At 49.8% G+C, this 18,601-nt stretch overlaps 1 protein-coding gene across 6 annotated transcripts in view; it reads right to left on the bottom strand.

Moving 5' to 3' along the window:
* Window positions 1–2,647: 2,647 nt before the first annotated feature.
* The window catches only part of APLP2 (amyloid beta precursor like protein 2), a 72,442-nt gene continuing 56,488 nt past the window's right edge, over window positions 2,648–18,601 (bottom strand). For 2 of the 6 annotated variants that reach the window (XM_060160769.1, XM_060160774.1), the window contains 10 exons: window positions 18,260–18,334; window positions 16,769–16,927; window positions 15,947–16,075; window positions 12,678–12,777; window positions 11,032–11,184; window positions 9,156–9,191; window positions 6,328–6,413; window positions 5,518–5,592; window positions 5,040–5,195; window positions 3,660–4,015 (listed from right to left, as the gene is read on the bottom strand). In XM_060160769.1, coding sequence (XP_060016752.1) covers window positions 3,914–4,015; window positions 5,040–5,195; window positions 5,518–5,592; window positions 6,328–6,413; window positions 9,156–9,191; window positions 11,032–11,184; window positions 12,678–12,777; window positions 15,947–16,075; window positions 16,769–16,927; window positions 18,260–18,334 — 1,071 coding nt within the window. In that variant the 3' untranslated portion in view covers window positions 3,660–3,913. Of the gene's footprint in view, window positions 3,328–3,659; window positions 4,016–5,039; window positions 5,196–5,517; window positions 5,593–6,327; window positions 6,414–9,155; window positions 9,192–11,031; window positions 11,185–12,677; window positions 12,778–15,946; window positions 16,076–16,768; window positions 16,928–18,259; window positions 18,335–18,601 lie in introns of those variants that run through there. The other 4 variants (XM_060160772.1, XM_060160775.1, XM_060160771.1 and 1 more) reach the window with 3 other exon arrangements.

The following is an 18,601-nucleotide window of genomic DNA, read 5'->3' as shown; positions in this document are numbered from 1 at the left end:
ACCGACTCTGTTTTACAAGGACCACTTCACCTTTTGTCCCAGAAAAGTACTGCACGTCCCAGACTTTGACTCTGTGCTGAGGAACATGTGAGCTGGTGGCTGTTTCAGCTGTGAAATGGGGGGGCAGGGGGCGGGTGCCACAGGGCCTTCTGGTTCCTTCCATCAATCTTGCCCGTGTCCACTTCTGACAAGCCACGTCAGACCGTGCGTTCCTTTGGAGGGGACCCTGGGGCCTGTCCAAATTAACTTAGAGACTCATCACGTCCCAGTGTGTCTCCTAAATCAGAGAATCAGCGTCATGGCAACTGAAACCAGAGATTACTAGGACACCTGGGCTGGCTCAGACCTCGACTGCCAGGTTCCGATTTGTAACTGAGAGCAGACGAGGAGGTCGGATGACCTCACGCCAAAGTCCGCGGGGAGTTGCCGGCACCGCAGGCTGCCAGCAAGGTGGGCAGGGCCACATTCCCCAGAGGGCAAGGCTGAGTCACCGGCAGAAACTAGGGGCTGAGCAAGTTTCTCTCAGGACCCTGTGCGGGGAAGGTGCCGCCAGGGAGCAGAGTGGAGCTGGTCTAGGTGAGGTCTGCCCTGCAGTCCCTGCCTTACACACATTTCCTTTCAAAATTAAAAAACTACCATCTGCATAGAGCATCTATAGATCTACAGATACAGAGATAGACTCTCCATCAATCCAGGGTGAGGGCGACAGGTGAACCTCAGCTCCCTTTGTACTGACCCCATTGGGGTAAAGGAACCCACTGCTATTTCACCAGTCCCAGGCAGTTCCGAGGCCCACCACTGACAGCGGTGTGGGTGATGGACACCAGTCCTAAGAGTTGGCCAGTTGGGTGAGTCCTGGTTGACAGGCGCCACTTAGGAGGTGACTCCTGGGCCCACTGTCTCCCGGGGCCGACATACACGGAGCAAGGGGATGGATGGACAGTGACAGCTGGGCTTGGGTCTCTGCTTCAACCCTCACCAGGCGGAGGACCTCAGCTTTCTGTAAGATAACAGCCATGCTCTGAAGTTCAGACAATGAAATGAGGCGCTGTTTACAAAGCAGCTAGCAGATGGCAGGCACTAACCTACAGAAAGCGGGTCTGTTAGGTTTGGAACTGAATCATAATGAACGTAGACCCCCATTTTCCAGCTGGTATTGCAGAGGGTCAAGTGAAAACACTCTTTAGAACACTGGCGGAAACTGGCTTCAAAAAAATGAAATTTCGTCTTTTTCGCGACCTTTCTGGCAGCAAGTTGTGAGGCCAGTGCAGGAGGGAGGGGCAGACGGGGACGTGCTGATCGCTACAGAGAACCAGCCTGTTCAACTGGTTTGTCCCAAGGTGCTTCCTCGCCAGAGGCTCATAAAATGCACACTCCCTGTATGTACATATATGTGCACTTATACACAGGTACGCATGTATATGCAAGGGACTCTTAACTGCATCATATACTGTAAATCAGCATCACAGTAAACTAGAGTGAGGACTCTTGAGATTAGCTCCTGCATTTACTCAGACAAGTAGCCGGATGTTAGATGACCAGCGAAAACCACCCCCAGGCACAAAGTGCTGAAAGCAGGCGTGGGGTAGACAAGCCTCCTTCAATGAGAAAAGCAGTGCCTACCAGTGGCAGGTTATATAAGAAACTCAGAAATGGAGGCTGCAAACCTTTCTCTAAAAACTCAGCCACAAGCTCCACTCACTGTTTCCAGAATCAGGAAGAAAAGTCTCATATTAATAAACATTAATGGTATTTTGCTGCATCAAATTCTTAACTTCCGGACTGATTTTATTTCTTTTAGCTAATCATGTAATTCATTCTCACATTTGATCAAATGAATGATCACTACATGTTTATAGGAATTTATAGGACGTCGATAGCTCAAAAGGAAACAGTTCATTTAGAGAAGGAAGAAAACTTTAAAAATTCCTGATGTACAAACTCAGATGGATTTGTCATCATAAAAAGAAGAAATGTTATATGAAATATCAAGGTAAAGCAAGCAGGGACTTCCCCAGTGGTCCAGTGGTTAGGACTCCACACTTCCACTGCAGGGGGGGGAACAGGTTCGACCCCCGGTCAGGGAACTAAGATCCCGCATGCCATTCGGTGGAGACAAAAAAAAAGGAAGAAGAGAAAGATAAAGCAAGCAGCTCTTATGGAATTTAAAAATATAATTACAAAATTCACTAGAAAGGCTGAAGGTAAGGAGAGCAATCACCTAGATTACAGACTAAAACTAAAGAAAAAGGAGCCATCAGGGAGGTCCAAGGTTTAGCCAATTACAACTTTAGAAAACAGAAAACACAGTGGAGGAAATCATTAAAGAAATAATGAAAGACCAGTTCTCTGAGATCAATAAAAACCACCAGCTTTGAGGCTGAAGCACTTTCCCTCTTATTTTTTAAATGAAAAATGGAATTCAAGCCCAAGAGTCCAGCTTCCTGTACCAACGCCTGCCTCTGCCGTGCAGTGAGAGACCCTCCAGGGAAGGAAGCACCACTGTCCAGGGCAGAGGGGTTAAAGCCATCACCGCGAGTAATGCCAGGCCAATAAATCAAGGAGTCCTGGTGGAAGTTAAAAGTATTTATTGATGTGTTTAAACTCTGTACATTCTCCACAGAGCAGATTAAGGAGTTTGTAGGTGAAGTTTATCTGTGCATAGTGGGAAGAGACACGGATGGGGTAAAGGGGAGGAAGAAGAAAAAAAAACAGTCACAGGGAAATAGAAAAAAAATACACCTCAGGTTACCAGAACCTTTAGAATTAAAAAAAAAAAGGGAAAAGAAGCAGCTGTGAGCGTCAACATCAACTATACAAGCATCACAAAGACTCATGTGAAGGAAACAAAATCTTCAAAGCTTTCCATGGGGTCTACAGATCATTCTGTGTACAGCCTGGAGCATCCACCTTCCAGAGAAAAGCAAACCTCCCGCATCCTCTCCAGGATGCCGGCCACCTCCTCCTGCTGTCTTCTCTCAGTGAACGGTGGGGACGGTGGAGACCAGTGCCTTCGGAGGGGGTGGGAAATGCCCAAAAAGGAAAACAGCACATCTGGACATTACTCGGGAGAGAAGCGAGCGGTCAGAAGCTACGGTGACGCAACGGCGGACAGTGGAAGAACGTCAGGTACAAACTACAGGCTACTTTCTGTGGAAGAACTGGATTCAGAAGGAACGCAGTAGTGGCCCTAATCTGTACACACGAGGCTCGCTGAAAGAAGCTGGAACTCAAATGCTTGCTTTGAGCGCCTCCTTGGTGACAGGACTTGTGTGGAGACACCCAGGTACCCAGTGGTGGGCGCACCAGACTTCCAAGAAACTGGTCCTTCAAAGGAATTTTGAGAGGGGGATCATGATGTATTTTAAGGATCAGTTACGGCTCCTTATTTCAGTTAGTTTCTCAGCAACTATCTGAAAGCTCATTTAAAGCTTTAAATGAGGAATACTGCCTCTTCTTTTTTTAAAATAAAACCCAGGACAGTGAGCCATAAAGAGCTGATTGACACAATGCGGCCGGAACAAACGGCCTGCATGTAGCACGTACAGTCTATCATTGAAAATCAACATCTTCCATTTCTACAGAGAGCATGTGTGAGACAATACGATAGAAGTGGGACTCCTGATTAATTTAAAAAAGAAAACTACATCAGTCAAATATCTGTAATAGATAATTTTTTCACTTCATTTAAGGTTTATATATCATATATTGTTATATTAACATTTTTTCACCCATTTAAAAAGAATGGAAATTGTGATTCTACAGTAGTACTTTATAGTCTTAATGATCCAGGAGGTCCGAGTGTAAGCTGAAATCCTCTGGAAGTAGCTGTCGGTCAGTCGTAGGTCCAAACCTCTGGACATCTGCTGCCCGCCTTACCCCCCACTCCAGCCGGGTGTCGTGCTTCACCTGCTTAAATCTGCATCTGCTCCAGGTATTTGTAGGTTGGGTTTTCGTAACCATGATTCTGCATTTTGTTCAGGTGACGCTCTTCTGGGGTGAGCATTGGGTCGACCTGCAGGAAGAAAGACGGGGGTTATCGCGTGAGCCCAAGAGAACTTCCCAGGGCATCAGCAGACCTGAGCTGTACGATCCCCGGGGACCACGGGGTGGACCAAACAAGAGCAGGCGGTGAGGACCCAGGAGGAGGAAAGAGAAAAGAAGAGGGTCAGAGAGGCTAGGCTGCTTGCTGAAAGCTGGAGTCCACACTGGAGAAAACAGTGAGCTGAATCTCCCAGCACCACAGTGACGAGTCTCAGCTCTGCCGCTTCTCTGCGGGGCAGCCTCAGCGAGGGCCAAGGAGAAGGACCAGATGACCTCGGGTCCCCTCCAGCCCTGGAACACCACAACTAGGCCAGTGTGCAGCAGGAGGTGAAGCTGGATAACTAAGACACACGCATGTGCAGTCATTTCCCCCAGCAGATTCTATTCTTTATTGTATTCGTTTTCTAGAATCAAGACACTGTGGACATTCCCACCACTCACCAAAAACAAGTGGTAAGTAAGCAGTTCTAATCACAAATGAGCAGAAGATGGAAGAGAAACAGCCTTGTCTGGCTCTTTCCGAACTTCCTGTTGCTTTTCTCCCCATTGAAAAAGAAGAGTGCTATTCCTATTTCATATTTTTAAGAATCAATTCACTACATTGCCATTGTTGCCTGAACTGTCATATACCTGGTTTTCTCCTTATAAAACACGTCAAAAAAAAGCAAACTAATAACAAAGAAAGAAAGAAACAGTATCAGCAGTCCTTCATTCTCAAACATCTATAACGCACCTGAAAAAAAGGGAAACACTAAGGAAACAATCTGAGAAAACAGTGTTCACACTGTGCAGCATAAAATGCTCCTGTGCTTTCCTCGCATTCACGGTCGAAGCCCAAATTAACGTTAAGAGTTGGCAGCAGCTCTTGTGACGGGATCAGCTTGACTCAGCCAAAGCTGACTTCCGAGACGTGACCTAATAATCCAGGGAGTCATCTCACTGACGCGCAGCCCCTGACAAGACGCTCGAATGCCGCAAGCCCCCCGACGGCTCACCTCCACGATCCCATGGCTGATGGTGCCGTACTGCCTCTTCCTCAGCATCACCAGGCTGATGACGATGACCGTGGCGATGGCCACCGCAATGACCAGCAGACCGATGAGGGCACTGCTGCTCAGACTGAAGTCCTCCCGCAGGGGCCCCACGGATTCCTAACGTAACGAAGCAGACGTGCGACAAGGTGTGAGAGACGACAAGCAGCGGGGGAGGCTGTGAGCCTCCGGTCGTGCCTCCAAAAACCCAAGGGGGCACCCGGACCCAGCCGTCCAGGTCGCCGTCCAGGTGAGGGGAGTCCCCACCTTTTGCAATCTCCATGGAGATTCGAACTTGAGCTTTCTTATCCGAAAGCACAGGGGAAATGGGGGACGAGGGACCTTTGATAGCTTAAGATAGCGCAAGATGCTCCCAGGAGGGAGAGAAAACGGCCGAGGCTGGTGTGGGACCTGCCATCAGGTTTTGGAGCAGGACACATACCGGCCCCTCCTCGAGGCCTCCAACTCTCTCGGCGTTGAGAATCATTTCCTTCACGTCCAGGGTCTCGTCAATGACCTGAAACGGAGGCAGGGGGGTGGGGGGAGAATGTCACCAACTGGGAGGGAGGGCAAATTTAGTGTGTTAAGTGTAACTGCTTCTCGTGCCCTCCATTTACCATTTGGTGGAGGGAAGCAGACGCCTGATGGACACCCACTCACCCATCAGCTCTGCGCCATTCACCTAAGTCCGCTCACCAAACCCCTGAACAAAGGAGCAGGTGTGGGCGCAAAACTACTGTACAGCAGTTGGTCTTTTAAGGGTTGTCACCTGCGTTTTCCTTTAGGTAACCCTTGTGGAGGTATTTCAGCACAGATTACCAAGCAGCCACGTTTAAATATCCAATTCAGTTAAAGATAATCCAGAAATGTAAGTGATAAAAATGCTAGATGAATAATTAATAGGTGGTATAAACCTCAGGCAGTGTAAGAACCAAATTCAACTCTGTTCCATTTTCAAGTTATTAAATCTCTACTCATTTGAAATGGCCTCTCATATTTTATTCATACCTTTAGTTGCAAATATATTTTCCACCGTATAGCAAGAGATGAGCTACTGCTGAAAAATAATTCTTTATTCACACCCAGACTCTGAACAATACAGCGCGTCTGTGGCAGCAGTCAGAGCCTGCCCATCTGCTAGCCCATGGAAACGGACACGCGGAGGTCCATCTGGGAAGCATCTAAAACAATGCGACTCACTCTAATTATTCTCAAAGTTGACACGGGCACAGAGCAGGGAGAAACGGCTCACCATATTTTCATCCACTTTCTTCTTACTGTTAATCACTTTCTCCTCGGCCCCGATCAGTCCTCCTTCCTGCTCTCCCAGTGCAGATCCTGCGTGGAGAGAGCACACCTGAGTTTCCTGGGATAGGCTGACCTCACGCCAACCTCAGAGAAGCAGCAAACTCCCTCCTGAGGGCCAGGGAGCCCTCACCAGATGCCCCCTCCCCTTTCTCGATATGCTACTTGTTCCCATTTGGGAGGATGTGCTGCGCTCCACAGGGGTGAGTGACGCAGGACCAATGCGTGTCATGGAGGAGGAGAGAGTGGTGTGCTCACTTTGCAAGCCTTCAGGAGAGAATACTTTTTGTACTATAAACAGAAGCTGGATCCAAAGGCATTCCAGCATCAAAAAACTCGTGACCCACCCTGTGATATCACCAAGCACCCACTACCCCTCAACTCACTCCTTTGACACTTCCTCTGAGTGGAAGAACTGTCACACCAGCAGCAAACCTGCATGCCTGCCTCAAGCACCATCTTTTACGCCACAGGCAATTCTTTCTGCCTGAAATACCCTCCCTGACCTTATATCCTTCCTATTTGTTCTTCAAGCTGCAGCTCTTTTTGGGAGACATTCCCAGGTTATAGTACTTAGAGTCACTGTTTGTAATTATTGATTTTCTTCTGTGTCTGTCACTAGGATGTTACCCTCCCGGGGCTTATCAGACCAGAATGAACAGCAAGGAAGCATTCCCTACATGGGGGGAATTCTAACACGGAGGTGGATGGTACCTTTCCATAAACAGGGCAAGAATGGCAACAGTCTCTTGTCAAGGTCAGACATTGCCTGGGCCGGCATCACCTGTGCGCGGCACTCCTGATGACAGCGCTCAAAGGCGCAGCACAAACCCAGGGAGAGGAAAAGTGAGGCGCAATCTTCTCTATTTTTAGCCCCAAAGCATGTGACTTCTAGCTCTCCTACCAGTGTCTCGTTAATAATATTATATACAGTGCTACCTAGACGCCTGTGATTTGAACCTTTTATAAATAGATCAACCTGGTGGCATACTCGGCATTCTACGGTGACCACCCGTAAGTGAGTAAGATGCCGACACGAGTATTTGCAAAGCACTGCTGTCCCAGGCTGCCAGAGGCCCAGCCGCAGCAAGGCTCTCCGGCTCACGGCCAGACTCGTGCTGGACCCAGAGCCGCCAGTAACCGCACTGCAGCTGCTGCGCCCCCAGGCCAGCTAACACTTAACTCATTAGAATGCAGCCAGAAACGAGGCAGCCTTTTCTCCAGAGCTTTCATTTTAAAGAAGAGCTTCACAACCTGATTCTAGGGTGAGTTAAACCAGGGCCGGCTTTTGTAGTCTCAAAATGCCAATGAAGCAGCAACACTGCATTTCCGCTATTTGAGGAAGGGACTCTCTCTCGGCAGGATGCTCACGACCAAGCCGAGTAAATTCTAACTCTGCACTCTTTCCATCTCTCTCTCTCCTCCACCTCAGAATTTCAAAGGTCATAAGGCAGGATCCTATTTCAAAAATAATGTGGCACTGAGCCAACGAATTTAAAGTCCTACTACCCGTGCTCAGACTCTCCTAACGCTGTTTTTGGTGGTACAACCCTCATGCTGCTTTAACGCCGACCAAAAGCACTTTGGTTTTATAGAATGAATAAACAAGGGAATTTAACAGACCAAAAGTTAATGTTTAAACTATTCCAACGAATAACAGTTGAAGCATAAGGACAAGTTAAACTTTTAGAAAATTCAACTTCACCTAAACATATCCAAGATGTGTCGCCCAGAGGAACGTCCACACAGCGATGAAGAGGCGTATCCAAGGAGAATAAAACAAAGCACGTGCACACGAGTGACTTGTGCAGGCAGCTCACAACCCTGTGTTCTGAGAAGCAGCACACACACCACTGCCAAACCCTCAGCCGGGCAGAGGCAGCCCGGTCAGTCCGAGAACGTGTGCCCTTGTTCACGATGACCCTGGAGGATGGACTGGTCCCCGCTCCCCCGCCCCCGGAAATGCGGCAACTTTACCGCAGTCTGTGAAACAGGAACACCACGGGCTCTGAAGACAGAGGAAGCTGAGTTCAGATTCTGGTTCCTCCACTTCCTAAGCTCATGACTGAACCCTGAGGCTGCTCCAACTGCCTTGTCTAGCAAAGAGAGCTAATCACCCTACCTCCAGTGTGTTCAGTGGGTTAAACGAGATCAAGTGTGCAAGCCTTCAGCCTGTGCTCACACGCAGCTAACTTCATCTGAAAAGTGGAGACTCGTTACAGCAAGAGTTCACTTGTCTCAACCCGTTCCATCCATCAGCTTCTACTATGTTCTGAGGGACGCTACATCTCGGGGGACATGAGACAGCTGGAAACAGACACTCGGGCATGGACAAAAGGCAGAGGACAGCTAAGAAGAAAGGGAAAAGATGTATGTGGGAGCAGCAGAGAAAAAGAGGTAACATAAAATGGCTCTCCACCCGACCATAAGCATGTTTTCATTTGTCCTAGGAATTTGCAACCAACCTGTTTAAGCTGGGTATACTTTTAAGGTCTACCCAGCTTAAAAGGATTTATGAAGGCTCTACTTTGGTTACTCTGTATGCCTCTGTACTCTCTGGACATCCAGAAGGGCAGCTCAGGACGGCCACCGGGTAAGCAAACCCACGGACACCGGGTTCTGGGTGCCGGAAGTCAGGCTCCTCTGGTCCTCCCACAGCCATGTCTGAAGGCATGAGGCGGAAAGCATCAGGTGGTGGAATGGAACGGAGCGTGAGACTTCCGGGCAAGTGAAAGGAATGAAGGTCTTAGGGGGTACATCTTTGACAAAACCAACCTGTTTTCATTGGGTGATACACTTCCGGCTGAGTGTCTAGCAGAAAGGAAAGCAACAAAAACAAAACAGCACAACAGGAGATTAAGAAAAAAATCCCTTCTTTCAAAATTCCTAACTTTGACTTGACTTTCTCTATAACGTGAACAAAAGCATACTCTTCCTTACAAACTGGGCCTGAGCTGCCGCACAAGCAAACGGCGGTAAGAGCTACAGCACATGACTGCAAGGAAGGGAGAGGAGGTAGGCGGTCTTGGGTCTTTTGGGGGAACTTCTGTGAGATTCCCAAATTATTTAGCTTAGCCCCAAGTTATTTTTCTTAGAAAACAACAAAAACACAAGTCAGCACTGGTTGTGGTTTTCTGAGAAGGAGACAAGGTCCCAATTCACAAATGTCCAAGCGAGACGCGCCCCCATGCCAACAAGCTGAGGAAGTAGGGCCACCCTGCGGCCCCGTGGGTGGGGTCTGAAAGAGCAGGCTTAGGGAGTGAGCGGGCGCCTCGCGATGTATCTGGTTCCCTCCTCGCATCCTCTTTTACTATCAGAGGGTCAACTGTACTGAGTCGGTACCTCTGAGAGAGCTGGTTTGGAAGGAAGGCACTTGTGTTAGGGTCTGGAGGCCAAGCCGGACGCCCCCTTCCTCAGGCCTCCGTAGCAGCACCACCGGGATCTGCCTAGGACTCAGGACCGCATCAACGCAGGCTCAAATCCTTACTCTCTACCTACAAGCTACGTGACCTAGGAAGACACTTAACCTCTTTAAACCTTGGATCCCCAAATGGGGAACACACCCAGTCCCTACCGCAGAGGGTTATTGTGAGGATAACAGTATAAACGAGAGCGTCCACGCACAGTGCTTAGCCGAGGCTGGCGTACTCTACAGCGGTGGCCGCTACTTCTATCAACACCACCACCAGCCACAACAGCAGCCCGCAAATAAACAGAAACTGATTCCACACCCTGACCTCAGGGCCTGGGCTCGGCAGCCTGTCTAGTTCTCGTGCAGACCCACAGCTTTTTTTAAAATTTATTTTTGGCCGCGTTGGGTCTTTGTTGCTGCGCGCGGGATTTCTCTAGTTGCGGCGAGCGGGGGCTACTCTTCTTTGCGGTGCGCGGGCTTCTCATTGCGGTGGCTTCTCTTGTTGCAGAGCAGGGGCTCTAGGTGCGCGGGCTTCAGTAGTTGCAGGGCATGGGCTCAGTAGTTGTGGCTCGTGGGCTCTAGAGCGCAGGCTCAGTAGTTGTGGCGCTTAGTTGCTCCGCGGCATGTGGGATCTTCCCGGACCGGGGCTCAAACCTGTGTCCCCTGCACTGGCAGGCAGATTCTTAACCACTGTGCCACCAGGGAAGTCCCCAGACCCACAGCTCTGAGAGATCCCTACAGACGTCGAGAACCGGCAGGGCATGGAAGAATGCACGCCTGCGCAGGAGGAGGCAGAGGGACAGCTTCTCAGCCCGCCTCGCACTCGAGTGGGTCAGGTTACCTCTGCAGCCCCCCGTCACCTACCTCCTGAGACTGTCAGGAAAAGATAATGACAGCCTAGAACACGAAAGTGCTATTTAAGCTGCAAAGGGGCTTCCACGTGGAAGGCCTCACACACTGGAGGCAGCTGATGGGACCAGGACAAACAGTGGGCTTTAGGCCAACTGTCCATAAAATGGGAGAAACATCACAAACCTCCCGACGTTACCGAAGGCTCCCCACTCGGTGCCTGCACGCGGCAGGTGCTCGGTGAATCCCGGCCCCTCCCCTGCTCGACCTGCACCAGGAACACAGTCTCCCCAGCACGAGCCCGTCCCAGATCTGACTTCAATTTTCTAACTGCATTCTTCCCCGCCCCCTGGCCCCCGCTGCCAAGCTGGGCTGTTACCGCACACGCACCTTCGTTCTCAGGCAGGGACGGGAAGGGATGGAGGGGGTGGAACGGCAGGACCTCGTCGCTCTCCTCCGAGCTCACCCGCACGTCCACGGGGGTCTCTGAGATGGAGGCGGTGAACTGGTCCATGTCTGCTCGCTGTTCTTGAAGCAGCTCATCTGACAAAGACAGACGCGCAGGAGCCAGCTTTTCAGAAGGATCTGGTTTCTAGGCACAGGATAGCCTGCATGGGGCTAATTTGTGTCATTAAGGGTGGGATGTGAGCTCTGCCTAAAGGGGCATCTCACCAGCTCGCAACACAGGCCACGCACGACCCCCTCCTCTCTCCTGAGGGTGTGCTCCCTGACCCTGCTGACTGCAGAACCTCGGCGCTGGGAACCCCATGGCTGCATCCTGGGCACCCCCCTCTCCTCGATCAACTCCCTCTGGGTAAGTGGTTTCCTCCTACGGCACAGTTTTAAATACCATCCATGGATCGTGACTCCCAAACCTGTATCTTGCACCTGCATCCCTGACCTCTGGCTCATCCACCTGGTAGCCTACTGCACACCTCTACTTAATGTCTGAGGACAATTTCTATTTTAACAGGTAAAGAGAATGCAGCACCTGAGCAAAGTGTAGCCTCACCACCCACTCAGCTGCTCACAGGGGAAAAGCGCAGAGCCAATGCTTTTCTTTCTCTCAACCCCCTGCCCTGTCCAGCCCATCAGCGCATCCTGTTCAGCCTTCCTCTGAAACATATCCTCAGGACCACTCATATCTCCATCTCCTCCATTCCCATCTCTGTGCACTCAGCCATCCCCTCTCTCCTGGATTTTTACAACTGCTTCCTGGGTGGTTTCCAATTTTCATCAACTCTCAACATAGCAGTCTAGTAATTGTTTTTTAAAGTTCGCATTTTTAAAAAACATATTCCAGATCTAGTCACCTGCTGGTTTGAAACCCTCGAAGGGCTTTCAATTATCCTAGAATAAAATCCAAACTCCTTGATTTTGCTAAAATCTCTCTATTCAAACGTCAGGCTCTGCAGTGGTCGCTTTCTGTGCTCAGTGCTTCCCCCCTGGGGTTGCTGTGTGGAGGGCGCCTCCTTATCATTCGGATCTCAGGTTCCCCCAAGGGAGCCTGACCACCAGGCACCCTCCCCGCCCCACCCCAGTTTCACCTCTGGCACAGCACCCATCCCCACGGACACTCGTTTTCCTGACTGTTCCCTCCTGCTAAAATGTGGGCTCCAGGAGGTCTGCCTACTGGTGCACGTTTTACTCCGTGCCACACAGTAGACACAACGAACGTTTGTTGGATAAATGAAGAAGAGAAAGACCAGAAGAGGGAGAAGAAGTGAGAACGTGAATAAACAGGTGTCTTAAAATACGCCAGCAATTAAGGGGGAAAGGGTAACGGGAGACTCGCTCAGTCCCTTGCAAATTCACACCCTAGATTTTTCTTCCGGTAACAGAGCGACGGTCAATGAAACTCAAGGCTCTGTGGCTCCCAGCCAGGGCTTGGCGCTGCCACGCGAGCCCCAGACTTCTGAGCCCGTGGCAGGCTAATGCCCAGCTTCGTGGCCTCGCTTGTCCTGTTTCTCATCTGGCACCGCCATCACTCCTGAGCACAGCCCCGTCTGACCTTGATGCGAACAGTCAGCACCCACCAATCTCCTCTTGGATTTCTTGGGCCACGTAAGGTACTTTGTAGAGCAGAGAAAGGCTCTGGTTCCTTCTTTCTTCAATCACGTGGAGATGTGTCATCACCTGCAAGCACAGGATGGGGGAGGCCTTGTCACCAGAACAGCTGGGCCAGCCTGACACCCACACTCTTCTGCAAAGACCTATGTTCTCTACAGAGTCCAGCAAAGCAGCTGGTCAGGGGGGGCAGTATGAATCCTCCCCGTGTTTACTGGCCACCGTAGTGCAAGAATGTGTGTATTACCTCTCGGTGATCTCAGGATTTATCCAGAGAGTGCTCCAAGTTAAGGGAAAAGTTTTAGAATTTCCTTAGCCAAGTATTGATTGGTTTTCACAGGAGGCACTCGCTAACTGTACTATAAAAAAAGAACCCAAATTTGTACAATGCCAGACACTCAGTAAGGTCCTTCTGAGTGAAAGAGGAAATGAGTTGGGCAATTTTTACCACTGGTCAGACAAGAAAAGGTAACAAGGGAATGAAATCACTGGTTAAAACGTAGATTTGAGGGGTGAGACCATTCATGGATTTTGCTTAGTGAAGCAGTTGCCTGAAATGATTATCACAGTGAGCATCAGAACTAGTTTATTTCTACTTAACTAAATTAGCTATTCCTTCAAAACTGCACACTGGGGCTTCCCTGGTGGCGCAGTGGTTGAGAGTCCGCCTGCCGATGCAGGGGACGCGGGTTCGTGCCCCGGTCCGGGAAGATCCCACATGCTGTGGAGTGGCTGGGCCCGTGAGCCGTGGCCGCTGAGCCTGCGCGTCCGGGGCCTGTGCTCCGCAACGGGAGAGGCCACAGCAGGGAGAGGCCCGCGTACCGCAAAAAAAAAAAACAAAAAAACAAAAAGACTGCACACTGAAGTATAAATAAACCTGATTTTTATGGGGTGATAAGGAAGGCATATCTACCATCTGTCTTACATAGCTCACTGCCTTTTCTGAATGCAGAAGTTCCAAGGTTGTTCATCCAAAAAGAAAAAAGAAAAAAGTCATTAAAGTGGTCACTGAATTTAATTAAAAAATATTTTTTTGTCACTGAATCTGAGAGGTTTTCAGGGTGGAAATGAAAGGAGATTTGGACTACATCCACCCCAATGACACTGTGAAGCACGTGGCTGTACATCACACAGGCTCCTCAGGAAGGCTAATCCCACTGGGCTACACCTGCAGCCACTGAGCTCTTCCTAAAGAGGGCGCTCTGAGCCAATGGATTAATTATGTGGGCTTGAAGCCATTAACATGAAGGGTCAAAATGAAAAAAAGTTAAATGGAAAGATGCTTTTATTGTAGATCGATGTCTCTCTGACCTATAAAAGCAAAGATGAAAGCAATTTAATTTTATACTTGCCGTTCTTTCAATCAAGTAAATTGATGGGAAAGCACCAGAGTGAGTGCTTTGGAGAAAAAATACAAGTAGAAACGGAACGGTGAGCTCCCCAGTCTCAGCAGTGGTGACACTGCCATATGTCAGAGGAATTAAGGAGCCTGGCAGAGGACGGTTCCTACACCCACGAGGACAAGACCACAGGGCGGGATGCTGGGCGCCAGGGTCTTTGGAGGGCCGCCTGGAGCTGCAGTGTGGGGCAGGAGGCAGCAGCACATCACTCACACCTCAAATCGAGTGCACACGTTCTAAGAGGCTCAACATATTTGGGGTTTTCAAGAGTTTACATAACAGGACAGGGAACAGGCCAAAAGCTAGTGTAATCCAGCGGCCGAGCTGCCCCAGAATCAAGGGCTCCGAGCAGACAGTAAACATCACACAGCAAAGATGCTCCGCCTCCCAGGGCACGCAGGTAGTGCCCTGATCCTGGCTCACAGGTTAACTGAACACACTGATCAAGGTCTCACCTTTCCTTCTATTCTCACCATACAAAACAGGCTGTTTTTCTATAAAGTACTACATAATAGTCTAGATTTTCTACAAAAAAAAAAAAAATTGAAACAAGATTATATTTTTAAATTTTAACTTTATTAATTTTTTTTTAGCCATGCCATGCGGCCTGTGGGATCTCAGCTCCTCGACCGGGATTGAACCTGTGCCGCCTGCACTGGAAGCGTGAAGTCTTAATCACTGGACCGCCAGGGAAGACCTACGTTTAAAAAAAAAAATCGGGTAGACCTGAAAAATTCTAACCCCTGTCAGGATGTAAGCCTTTCCCACCTGAGCTTCCCGGAAGCTACCCGAGGTCCGCTGGCCTTCCCTCCTTCTCTTCTACTCCATCCAGCTTCAAACAGAGCCTTAGCTCCAGGCCCCCAGCAGAGGCCCCGGGGGTCCCCAGACCCATGCCCTTCCCACTCTTTACGACACTGAGTTCTTTCATTCCCTGGACACCCAGCTGCTAATGTGGGCTCCGTATGTTTAAGGACAATTCTTCTCCATCTTCACAGTTAACATAATTAATTTCACACAACTGTAAGCTGCTCAAGGGCACGCAGGATTCAACTATGTGTGGTGAGATGCTGGAGCAGAACTGGGCAGCAGATGGGGCCGTAGGGGAGCCCCCCAGGGCTTCTGCGAAGTTCCCCTACAATCACACCACAGGAGCAACAGGAGGCAGGAGGGGACAGGTTCCCAGCCTGTGCACGCTGCGTCCCCACAAAGCAGCACAGGGCTGGGTTTAAAATACGGGAGGAAAGAGAGTAAGATCAGTTATGGCATCACAAGGCCCTCTAGGAAAACTAATAGGCAGACTGTTTTAAAGGAAGCTAGCGGTCTTGGAGGCAAGTTCATTTCTATGAATACAAGACAGTAAAACTCAAGTTAATACATGGTCAAAACAAAAATTAGCACAGTAGGTCCAGAAACAAACCTCTATAGATGACTGCAAAGACCAGAAGGATGCAGCAGGGGACAAAACCCAGGGATGTCAAGTGTCTAAACACAAAAACTATACTGTACAAAAGAGACCAATTTTTAAGATGTGCTTGCCTAGAAAGAGATTTCAAATATTAATTCTGGTGGGACCCTCAGCTAGAAATAAACTGATATAAAAATGATCTCTTCAATATAATCATGCATTCCTAAACCTTCAAGAACAGTTTAAGTAGGGCATACTTAATATTAAAAAGTATGGAAAAGATATTTTTTAAATAGTACCTTTGCAAAAACCAACTCTTGTACCTACTGTCTCTGGAAATCCAAAATCATTTCCTGAGGACTAAAAACAATAAGCACGACCATCCGTGCTGCCCGACCACCGGTCAGAGCGGTCTCTCCTCTGTCTGGTGTACCTGGGACTTCATCTGGGCCGCCTTTTCAGGGTCGACAGCCAGCACGTGCTGGTAATGACGGATGGTGTGGAGGCGATCTTTGTTCTCAGCCCGGACGTAGCGCCGCAAGGCTTGGAGAATGCGATGGGGCTACAAGAGAGAACAGTGGTTTTCACGTCCAGAGACTAGGGAACTGAAAACAGGCAGGAAAATGAAGCTTTAAAAACTCACTAAGAAAGTCAGCCTCAGCGAGGTCCAGGAATGAAAGCTGTACCTTTAAGAGCTTTCAGTTACCAAGTAACAAGAAGCTACCCTTCTAAGTAGCAAAAGCTAAGTTCCACAGTTATAGTGGCTCCTCAACAGACAGCATTTTCCAAAATCGCTAGCCCACCGTCTTCCTCCAATCTGTCTGTCCCTTTCCTGAGCTCGGCGCCTGCCACCAGAACTACAAGCACAGGGTGACCTGTGTCACCCAGAAGACTTTACTTGCTTAAGGAGGCTACAAATACCCTCCTTTTCGATCCTCTCCGTCCCCCAGAACAAGGCAAGTTAGAGCTAAGGGATAAAGTTTGACACCACTGGCAGGTAAGAGCTGCATATAAATTAACTTATCATCTTATTTGGAATAGAACTGGTTCAAAAGCCTTTGTCCATGGAAGACGTGCTTTTATTCTTTGAAAGTAAGGCTACTATAAAAATGCAATAACTGGGGAACTACCAACCAACACCCTGATGTGCTGCTTTTCCAGCAGAAGCCGTGTCCACACCACAGGCGGCCCACGGGCCCTCAAGCGCGATGTGAGCTCACACCAGTTCTACACACGCTACTTCAGCGATTCTCACCCGTGGAGGGTCGGACTGCAGGGCCGCCAGGTAGTTCTCCAGCGCCACCCGGCGGCGGTCGTTGAGCATGGCCTCCACCCGTGCCAGGTGCGTCTCCACCAGCTGCTGCTTCTCGCTGGCCGCTTCCTTCTCCAGGGCCTTCACCATGGCTTGGAAGTGCTAAACCATAAAGCAGGAACCACATCGAGTCAACGCACCTGCGGGCATCTACACTCACGGTGTCAGACCCCACTCTGTGCCTCTCCGCGCCCAGCGCCCCGGCACAGAGTCGTGTGGAGCGGGGTGAGGTCATAAAACACCTCCTCTGACTTCCGTCTGGACACTTCCAGGCGACCCTTGAACATCGCAGGGGTTAAGGGCACCGATCCTCCCCGCGGTCCAAGATCCCAGTGTAACTTACAGTCGGGCCTCTGTACACGCAGTTCCGCACCCACGGATTCGGCCAACCGCCCATGTGCGGTGCTGTGGCCTTTACCGTTGAGAACAATCTGCGTGTAGGGGGACCCACGCGATTCAAACCCCTGTGGTTCAAGGGCCGACTGTACTTCCCCATCTAACGCCAGCATGTATGTCTGGGCATGGGACGGGATCTTCAGCACCTCCCTAACTGAAATCCCTAGCACGCAAGCCCAGGCCTGGCCTCTCCGTGTGCACCGCGAGGAAAGGAAGGCCGTCCTTCCCACACTGCAGCAAGGCGCCCCCAGACCACAGTCCTGTCCTGCGGCAGGTGAGGCCGAGCCATTCACACCAAGTCCTGAAGGGCGAGCTCCCTGCGGGGTGCCTGGCCAGGTCTGCAGGCAGGCTGAAGGCTGCCGAGCTAAAGCTCCCTGCATGGGGTGCACTGGCTGTGTGGAAATTAACATTCTCGGATTTTCTAGGTTACTGATAAAAAAGCAAAGGTGAGCCGATAAAGTAGCAACATCATGAGAAGAGAGGCTTCAGCTAAACATAAACAGAAGCTGACTTAAGATGTAACTAGTTCTATGAATCCCAAATCCATCCTGTAAATTCCTGTCAACAACCTCCTCTAGTCAAAGGGAGGCAGCTGCTGTGAGTCTGATTACATTCTTAAATCCAAAGTTAAGATAAACTGATAGAGAGATTTATTTTCTGCCTTTTGACTTTTCAATAAGTCTGCAAAAAAAAAAGCATTCGGTACTGCAGTACTGCCGGAAAACAAGGCACAGCCTACGAAGGAAGATGCCCGAGGACTTTTGCCAGGAAAGCAGAGTAAACACAGCCGAGCTAAGGTCACTTCCAGGCATGAGTGACGTGTGCTCTGCTCCGAGCTTCGGTTTCCCTCCACCGTAGGTGAGCAATTCTAGAGAACGCCAGTTGGTAGGTGAAAAACAAAGCAGGCCAGTGAAAACTTCCTCGTAACATAAGCGCTCAACCAAAAGGGGGTGTCAAACTCTAACTTGTGGGGACTCCGGCTCCGACCATACTCCAAAGGGTCAGCCTGGGAGCCCCTCTCTGGAGGACACGTCTCACCTGAATGAGAGTCTGCCTCTCTGCTTTGGGGAGGTTCTTGGCTTGAAGTTCAGCCTCTTCCCATTCCTTCTTCACCTGGAGCAAAGGTCAAAGCCACTATAACCAGAATAATCTCTGAAACAATTCCCCCATTTTCTAAAAATACTGCCAAGCCCTGAATGTAATGTGGAAAAGTGCACAAGGAAATCACATCCCACAAACTCGTGAGCTCAGGGTTTGTCCCAGAACTGCTGCCTCAGAAGATGCAGGGCGTCAGCTCTCGTACCGACTTCTCAGAACTGATGTGGTTAAAACAGAGTAACAAGCATTTCCCAGCACACAAGCCCACCACAGGGGATGTGT

This window comes from Lagenorhynchus albirostris, chromosome 9 (genome assembly GCF_949774975.1).
Source record: "Lagenorhynchus albirostris chromosome 9, mLagAlb1.1, whole genome shotgun sequence".
Lineage (NCBI taxonomy): Eukaryota > Metazoa > Chordata > Mammalia > Artiodactyla > Delphinidae > Lagenorhynchus > Lagenorhynchus albirostris.
Note: the sequence above shows the minus strand (reverse complement) of the source record. Positions and strands in the feature narration are given on the sequence as shown.